The 9,893-nt window shown below is 38.7% G+C and overlaps 1 protein-coding gene across 1 annotated transcript; it reads left to right on the top strand.

The window, feature by feature from the left end:
- Window positions 1–705: 705 nt before the first annotated feature.
- pax1b (paired box 1b) lies at window positions 706–9,496 on the top strand. The gene is made up of 4 exons (XM_084378325.1): window positions 706–1,537; window positions 3,378–3,502; window positions 6,099–6,345; window positions 8,327–9,496. The coding sequence occupies exons 1-4, from the start codon at window positions 871–873 to the stop codon at window positions 8,395–8,397; spliced, it is 1,110 nt and encodes a 369-aa protein (XP_084234451.1). The 5' UTR covers window positions 706–870; the 3' UTR covers window positions 8,398–9,496.
- Window positions 9,497–9,893: the final 397 nt, after the last annotated feature.

Here is a 9,893-nt window from a genome sequence, read left to right as displayed (position 1 = left end):
TACTTCATTGATTCTTGGATTCCTGCAGCTGGATTATTAATTGCATTGACAGTAAAGAAGTCACGATCGCTCTCATCTGGCAGCTAATTTTTCTTCTTCGCCCTCTAAATTTACAAAATGTTGTAAAGGCCTTTTTATATAGAAATCTGGGAAAACATGTATTTTTTCATCAATATCATCATCAAATTCAAGATATGAAACAACAGATTTATAATATGTTTCCATACATTATACTAAAACTAGGGCTGCACAAAATGGGGTCCAAATTGGCCTCGCAAGATGTTTCTAGTAAATAACATGTGAATATAATAAATGTAAAAAGCATTCAAATGTTTATGCTTCAGTTAGGGTTAGTGCGTTTTATTAGAAAGTGACAACAGAAATCATTAGTTGTTTATTAAAAGTGCTCTTAAAATATGTAGCATCAATTATTATTAATTATTTTTCATCATCTGAGAGCAGCAGACACACTGTGCAGGGAATCTGGGATCCAAGAAACATTTTGCACCATTCAGTTTCAGTTTGGACCTGTTGTCTGCAGCATGATTTCATTTCCCTATGCACCTACCAGGTGTGTGTTAAATACTTGTGGAAAAATATTCTGTACAATCTCCCTAAAAATAGAAAAAGAAGACATTTGGGGAAAGATCATGATCATCTTGTGCCACAGAGTGTTTAAAACTACAGCAACATGTGAAGAAAAAACTCAAACACAATAGACAATAAAAAAAAACTGTAAAAGGAATAACTAGAATGAAAAGTAAAATAGAAAAGGTTCAGCCACACTGAGGAGTAATAACAGGTCACTGCTCCTCATATTCTGAGTGTTGTGACTACATGATGCTGAAGAGGTAAAAAGTAAAATCACACATGTTATTTAACATTAAGGAGAACAGATCATGTCACTGTGTTGTCTTCACACTAAATCAGACTTTGATGTGTCCCGTGCCTGCAGAGCAGAGCTACGGGGAGGTGAACCAGCTCGGCGGGCTCTTCGTCAACGGCCGGCCGCTCCCTCACGCGGTGCGGCTGCGGATCGTGGAGCTCGCGCAGCTCGGGATGCGGCCCTGCGACATCAGCCGCCAGCTGCGCGTGTCTCACGGCTGCGTGTCGAAGATCCTGGCCCGCTACAACGACACCGGCTCCGTCCTGCCCGGAGCCATCGGCGGCAGCAAGCCCCGGGTCACCACCCCCGCCGTGGTGAAGAGCATCCGGGACTACAAGCAGGGAGACCCGGGCATCTTCGCCTGGGAGATCCGGGACCGGCTGCTGTCGGACGGCGTGTGTGACAAGTACAACGTGCCGTCCGTGAGCTCCATCAGCCGCATCCTCAGGAACAAGATCGGGACTGTGGAGAGCAACAAACCGGGCCCGGCCCAGCTCCAGTACGGACACGTTTACCCGTACTCCTCCTCCTACAGCACCGGGGCCGCAGTCAGCCACACCGGGGCCAGGACCAGCGGCGGGCCGGGACACGTCGGCCTGCCGCGGAGCTGGCACAACATCCTGGGCCTCCGAGCCTTCATGGACCCGACAGGTTAGTGTCATAAAATACTGATTTAGCCTATATTTACTGAAAACACCTTCTGTAATTATCACGGTTCAGAATGATTTATGTTATTCAAACAGAAGATTACACGGAACATAAATTCAATAATACAAGAATAATAATAGAAAAGAATGAAAATGGATACTTTGCAGCGTCAGACGTCTTGTGGGTCACATTTCCTCTGATTTTGGTATTTTTTGAACTTGTGTGATCCAGTATAATGTTTGAATCAGTTATATTTGTTTTATTAATGTTTTTCCAAACAGACTGAGTTCAGTTAGATGGAGCTCACCGTTCAAATAAAACTGGAAATAAATGAAAAAGCAAAAAAACTTTATTTATGTTACAATGAGTTTGAGATGAAAGCTACAGTAAATAAATGCACAAAAAAGGTTTTAAATGGATTTTAGAAACATATACAGGTCTTCAGTCTAAGTTCCCCAAAGTTGGATCTCCAAGGGGTTCAATTAGGCTATTTAAATAGCCTATTAAAAATAAATGTTACAAAAATATAATAATGTTTATTCTGCTTTCTTATTTTGTGAGATAAAAATGCTCTTTAATTATGCAGGATCCCTTATTATTATTGTTTTATACATATGCATTGCAGGCAGAGTGACTTTACAAAGGAAGTCGATCAATTTGACCATTTTTGCATCTTAATTATACAATGTTTTCTTTTTTGATCCGTGCCCTTCCACTTAGTTTCAGGTTTGGCCCCCCAAGGACAACGTTTTGAACATCCAGTTATTGTTGAGGTCATTGTCTTTTAATTCATTTGTTGTTGGTTTAAAAGAAGCCAAACTTATCAAACGATAAGATAAGAACGTCAAAAATATCCAAGACGTTCCCAGAAAAAAATAATACCAAGGTCATGACCACAGCGACTAAAAAACACACACAAAACATAATCCCATAATTATTTATAAAACAAAAAACTAATTATTTATGAGCTTTTTTAATTGATTTTCATCTAATGCTTCATTTCTTGGTGTACAGTCTGTAGCTTCATCTTTATAATGTTTTACAGAAAGACTGTTCAAACTAGCTTCAATTCTTCACTTCCTTTTTTTAACATTATTGATCAAATAATCTACAATAAAAAATAGAAAAATATGAGCATCTGATCTGTATTAAAACAAGCTGATATTAAAGAAAGAGAGTAAAAACTGACACATACACAGTTTTTACGACCTTTTTATCGTCCGGACAGATTATATATATATATATTTTACTATTTTGAATATTTTTAAATCAGTTTTATTTGTTTTATTACTACATGTTATCGTCTCAAACCGTTTTACTGTTTACATTTACTGTTAAACGATCAGCTTCTCTGTCCTCTGTAAATCAGAACCGCACTAGTCAGTACGAACGGTTAAATCGATGGATGACCTGTGATGTACAGCTTGACTGACTGATTATTAAAAATAAAATCCATTAATAAAAGCTCAAAGTTGAGCCACAGAGGGAAACGCTTTTAAGGTGGAGAAGATGCAGAGGAAATAACATCTGTTTATAATTTAACAAGAAAATACGTCTGATGCAAATCTGTAATAAAGTGAGATATTTTTATTATTTTCTGTTTCTTTCATGAGAAGTTACTCAAGTAAAACATTTTGTTCTAATTTTAAACAAAACATTTTTTAACTGTATATGTATGAAAACAGAATCTGGCTTCTCTTAGCTCGCTTATACTGGACTGAATACAAAGAAGTGATCTTTTAAGGTGGACTTTTTAAAAAAACAGCTGCAGATATGATCCAAAAATGTTGAATTATGAACTGTTAAATTTGTGTTCATCTGATATAAATGTCTCTCTTTACAGCACTGTCTGGACCTGATGGGCACACTGCCAAAATGGAGGACTGGACCAGTATGAGAGCGTTTCCCTCTGGACTCAATGGAGTGCAGAAAACCAACAACGAGACAGACCTCAAATATCCACAGCAGGTAAACGACTTAACCTCTAATAATAACACTCGTTTGGGTTTTTCTAGTTTTAGATAACGAAGTAATGCTGCTGAAACTTGTAAATGATAAGCTTTATTTATATACTGTAGCAGCTGCACACAAACAGAGTTTACATAGTGCTGTGACAAACAAGTAAAGCGGGAAGCTCGGGAAGATAATATTACAGAACAAACACTCAAACACAAGAAAGTCCCATCTGAGGCGAGTCAAAGCAAGAAGGCAGAGCGGAAAATGTAAAAACACAAAAAAGTCCGAAACAATATGAGTCATTACAAGTAAAAGGTCAAGTCAGGTGAGGTAAGAGCACACAAAGAGAGAGAGGGAGAAAAAGTAGTGCAAAAATAGAGCTAAATAAAAGACGACATCACTTCAGAGGTATTAACAACAGATACAAAGATTAAGAGCAGTAAAAAGAATAGAGGATAATAAATAGATTAAAAATAAACAAACAAAGCAGTAAAGGAGGGAATAAAAGAGAAAAGACATCACATGAGAGGAATTGAAAACAGACATAGACTCAGAGCAGTTAAAGGAATAAAAAGATGAAAAAACAGTTTAAAGGGCGACTTCACGTAAAAGCAAGTCTATAAAAGTGGGTTTTAAGAGGTGATTTAAAAGATAATATTAAAATAATATGACAATATTATTGATTATTAGATCATTAAAACAGGGACTCATAATTTACTGACAAATTAAAGTGGGGTCTATAAAACAAATCGATTATTAAACTGGTAAAATTGGTACAGTTATTGAAAAAGACAACAATAGTTGAATCAGCAAATGTTTTCTTTAAAGTAAATTAAATGTAGGGTTTTAATTCTACTTTTTTATTTACTGCCTGGTATTTTTAGGTTTACCAGCTGTGTTTTTATTTTGCGGCACACTGCGGCATCCATGTGTGATGGAAGCAGAGCTGTGATTGGCTGTGACCGAGCCTCTCTTCCTGTTTTCAAGCTGTTTTAATTGTAAACTTCAAACAGCTGCAGACTGTTAATAAGAAGCCAGCAGTGCTGCTACAGGATGACACAAGAAGTGTTGGACATTCTCAGAAGAGCTTCAATTTATTAATCTGTAAAATAAAATGTGTCTGTAGTGAGTTTAATTTGTGGTTGCTATGGTTACCTGCAGTTTAATATACAGTAGTTCTGGTATTTGGTCTTTGGCAAATGGAGCACCCATGGACACCGGAGGCCATCAGACCTGTCTTATTGCTCTGCCACTTCGTCATGGCAACCTCTGATGGTTTTCTGACAACCGTTTCGGATGTACCTCTTCCTTCCCAGCTTCTGGTCAGTGAACGTATTCTGGCCCTTTTAGACTTCAGAATCCAGCACCAGACCACTGGGACTGGCAAGCACAAATGCTTTCAGTTCTGTGGGATTTGGTTTCCCTGGCACAAACTGCCTGTGAAGGGAATCATCTGCTCATCTACACAAGCCTTCCCTGGTCTCGGCCGATTGAGGCAGCCTTGTTGCACTCTGTTTAAGATAAGCCTCACCTTCCAGAGGGCATCGTTCTTTGCCTCCTCATCAGAGACATTAAGATGGGACTTTGATGGACTGCCTAATCTTGAAGAATCTGTCTCGACTCATTAAATTGGCTATAACTGGGACCCTCGCCGGCCAGTACATCAGGATCCTAGGGTATCCAAGACATGCCATGTACACAGATATGCCAAAGAAGGTTCAGCTCTTCTGGAGTGGTTTTAAGGCTGTCTCCAGAGGTCAGCACCTCCCGCTGGTTTGTGTTCTCATGTCAAGTTAAGATTAAAATTAGTGTCTGTAAATCGTAGATATTGTGTTGATGAAGGTCCTCGTAAGTGGTTTGCAAATGAGTGTGTGTGTGGTGCATGTGCGTTTAAATATTGAAAAATGCGGATGTTTTTGAATTTGATTTTTTAAAAACTGCAATCATGGAGGTTCAAAGTTGGTTTCAGGTTTCATGTTAGAATAAAGTTCAAGCTGAACGTTGGTGTTATTGTTGTTGCCGCTGTTGCACAAACAACCAGATCGTTAAATTTTTCTTCAGAGTAACAGCTACCAACAACAGAAACAAAACACAAGTTTATTCATTCATTTAGTCCTTAATGAGAGTGACAGTGGATAGAAATGGTGCCAGCCTGACTGGATTTGACTGATCATCAGTCAACCTTCGTTTTCCAGGGGGATTTGGTGCCCAGTGGCAAACAGAATGACATAGTGAAAGAGACTTTATAAGGAACCAATCTAAACACAGAGGGTCTCATTATTCTTTGACCATTACACTGTGCAATCAACATTTTCTTCTTATTGATACATTAAAGCAAAAGACTTTTCTTTCCACCTTGGTCAGTCTGTCCAACGCTTCGTTTCAGCATGATGTGTCTCAAACACCTGCTGGTCAGACATTTATGGTCCTCAGAGGATGAATCCTGAAGATTTTGGTGACCTCCCTGACCTTTTATCTGCGGCTACCAGTAGATCAAACTCAGGCTTTTTAAATAGTCTACCTGCTGTTTCTGAAAAACCTTCTTTAATGAATGTAATCCTGTTTGTTTTAGTGACTGAACAACCTTCTCTTTCTTTCTCGTCCTCAGTCTCCGTCCAGTCTGCCTGGTTACGTCTCAGCTTGTGCGTATTCTCCACCGAACCAGTACGGTGTGTACGGAGGTCCAGCAGCCAACTACATGAGCACTGGACACCACTGGCAGCCCCAGTCCTCCACCCTCACCCCCACTCTCACTCCCAGTCTGACTCAGAGTCCGGCTCGTCCCGGTACTGCTGCTCAGCTGGAGGCTGCAGACTTTCACACAGCAGCATGTTTTAAACTTCAACAAAGAGAAGGTGAGTTAGACACTGTAAAAACTGATCCAGATGTTTTGTTTCCGTTACGATGACCTGATTATTTAGATGGCAATCAATGCATCTTTTCTGACACTGTATATCCAGAGGACTCAAACGCTGCGTTTCTTCACCCACAAATTCCCAATTTTCCCTCCAGCCCACTGTTGATATTCACAGTTGTATTTCAGTCTTTTTAAGGATGGATGCTGGAGGGAGAGTTGACTTTGTGGCCTGACTGAAAATTACGAATCTAAGAAACTGTCATTCAAAAAGCCGCAGTACCTCCATCCTGTGTTTTAAGCTATAAAAACACATCTGGCTTTATTTGTGTTGCTTTATTTTCTGCTAAATGCTGCGTTTCTCGACTCAACGACCGCCAATGTTTGTGTTTTTAGGAAACACTGCTGGTCGTGTTGAGATTTAAATGGTCCCAAATTATACAGAAGAAACAGCTCCTGGTTTTTATTTTAAAAAGTCACATTTTATCTTCAGTTTGTTCATTGTATAAGCTTAAAATACAGGTGGTTTAATGGACCATATCTGCGGTGTTTTTAGTGATGGATTGCAGACTGACACAAGGCTGAATTCTGGTGTCATTAAAGTCGTCTAAATGATCACGTTTCAGTTTTTACAGACTCAAGTTGGTCTCTGAACAGCCGCAATCTTACCTGGGAACGTTGAAATAGAGATCACAAATCTGATTTCCAACCAGCAGCTGCCTATAAACACACAGCAGCAGGCAGAACCAGTTCTCCATGAACAAACAAACAGATAACGATCAGCTGAGTTCAACGTGTCCACAACACAGAGGAGGCTATGAAATAAATAGAGGCAAACATTCTCACTGATAGATGTCACTATGAAACTTATGCAGTCTGACATTAACACGTTTACTTTGAATGAGATGTTTTCTAAAATTTAATGTTTAAAGGACCAATATGCAATTTTAGTTGAAAACGTTAAAAAATGTACAAAAATGATCAACAGATTGCAAATAAACAGCAGTATCCACATTATGAAGTTTATGTGTCGTGCTTCCGAGATATCTACTGAAGTTAGCATGCTAACCAGCTAGCCCCAGCCCGTCCCAGTCTCACGCTCATGTGCTAGCAGTGTAAACACTAACACTCCCCTGGTCCCTGAGCTCCCAGTCTATACCGCTAGCTGCACAGCTAACTGTGTGGTCGTTCTGATGATATGTTGCCACCTATTTGTTTTGGGTATGAATTTGAAAGATGACCAATTCTTACATATTGTACCTTTAAATATACAAATAATACATTATATTATTATAAACGCACTCATTTTTCTACATTTCCAGAAACATAAATTTGAACATTGGATAAAGCCAGCTCCAAAATGCTGGTTTCATGTTGTTGAGTAAAAGGTTTTTACACAGGAAATATTGGATATCTCTTTTCTCTTATAAATCACCAGTCAACAGGCATTTATTTTGCCATGTTTTTTAGGAATAACTGTGAATGATATATGAACAATAACCCCTGTAAAACCTTCAGAATATAGATAGGCATAAAACTGGAAAGTTTGGTGTATGAAGAAAAATCTGAACTGAAATTTAAACGAGAACACAAAGGTAAAATGGCAACATTTAATTCTGTCCACTGGGCTGTAAGAGAAAAAGATTCATTTCTGATTTGTGCACTAAAAATGAAGAGTCACCCTGTTTCCACGTTGATGGTTTTACATCAGATATTGTATGTTTATGAGAATATTTTGATACGTTCGTTGTAATGTTGTATTACCTGTTTTTACTGGTATTCATTTTTGTTGTGCGTATGTTGAGAATATTTGATGTTTGTAGTGAAAGTTACATGAATAATTGATCAGCTGTAGGGAACACTGATGGAGACAGCTGAAAAAGGTTCAGACACAAGTGAAAGATTAAATAATTCAGATGTTGACACGAGAGTGATGATCCTGATGCTGATAAATCATTTTCTTTCTGTTGTTTTCTCTGCAGAGGACAGGAAACCTCAGACTCCTCTGTACAAACATCACCACGCTGCTCACAGACTGTCTTCAGCCTCATGACGACAACGAGGAAGCACAGCAAGGAGAAGCAGCTCTGATGCTGAGGGACCGAATGTCAGCTTTTGTTTCTGAGGAGACTCGTGATGAAGTGACTTTAACCTGCTGCAGACCTGAAGGAGAAATCTCCTCAGAGTGTTACAGCTCATCCATCATGAACTTCTTTTCAGGACATTATTTCACGATTTATTGCTGTTTCTCGGGACGAGCAGCACGCAGACATGTGGTGAAGGAAAAACACACCAAAGGCAGCCAGAAATGTAAAGTAAACAACGAAATGAAGTCTGTTTTTAAATTGTTTTTTTTACCCTGAACAGAAATCATTTGCGTTCCAACAAACACAGTTTAAAAAGAATAATTCTACATTTTAGGAAATATGCTTCTTCGCCTTCTTGCCAAGAATGATATCGATATTTATCTTGTGTGTGTTCCGGGCAATTTTTTAGGCCGGTGAGATTTTTTTTAGCCCAGACATCAGAATAAAATGTTGGCATTGTACATTTCTGCAGTCCACGTATACGTTCATCATTATACATGTCAGAGGAATCATATCGACATTTCTTACATGTCATTATCACGTTCGGATCACATGTATGAGTTGACTCTCATGTCAGGGGTTGGTGGTGACGTCAACTGGATGATATTTTTAGATATTACCAGTCGTGGTTTATTTGTGGTGACAGAACCAGTTTTTTTAAGGCAAAACAATCGTTTTCTAACCCTAACCAAGTGTTTTTTGTGCCTAACCCTAACCAGATCATAAACAAAGCGTTGTGACAAGAGAGAAATTGAAAACTAAACCTAAAGAAACCCAAGTTGAACAGAAAGAAGTGTTAAGTTTCAACATACCTGTGGTTTGCAGAAGTGTATATTGCCAACATTTTTTCTGGTGATCGAGTTGAGATTGTCTGTTGTTCCCAGTCTTTGTGCTAAGCTAAGCTAACCAGCTGCTGGCTGTAGTTTCAGCATTAATCTTCTCATCTAACTCGCCCCCAAAAAGCAAATAAGTGTATTTCCCAATCTGTTCAAACTGTTGCATGAAGCTCCATCTTCTTCCATAATTTTGTCTTGAATTGGAATATCTTTAAATCTTGTAAACTATATATTGGTAAAGCTGTAAGTATATTTTTCTATGAATGTGCTTTAATAAAGACTTAATGCAATAGAAGCTGTATGTCAGTGGTTTAAGGAGCATTAACAAGGGCAGTTTTCCAGATGTTGGAGCGGAGCGGAAAAGAATAACAGATGGCTGAATATGATATAAAAACATATTTCTAACCTAAACTTCAGCTATTAACTATCCACAGTTTTTACAGGAACACAAATTCAACCAGTTTAAGTAAAGGATCTGAATACTTCCTGCACCATAGTCGTCTAAAGAAATGTTTATGTTAGGCTGAAAAAAACCCTCCAGTTTTGGGCTCATTATCTGTTGAAGCTTCCTGCAGGTGAGGAGAAAAGGTGTAAGATGATCCATCAGCAAACAGCTCAGAGTAAAC

Source organism: Pagrus pagrus (genome assembly GCF_965226575.1).
Source record: "Pagrus pagrus genome assembly, chromosome: 16".
Classification (NCBI taxonomy): domain Eukaryota; kingdom Metazoa; phylum Chordata; class Actinopteri; order Spariformes; family Sparidae; genus Pagrus; species Pagrus pagrus.
This window is presented reverse-complemented; position numbering and strand designations above follow the sequence as displayed.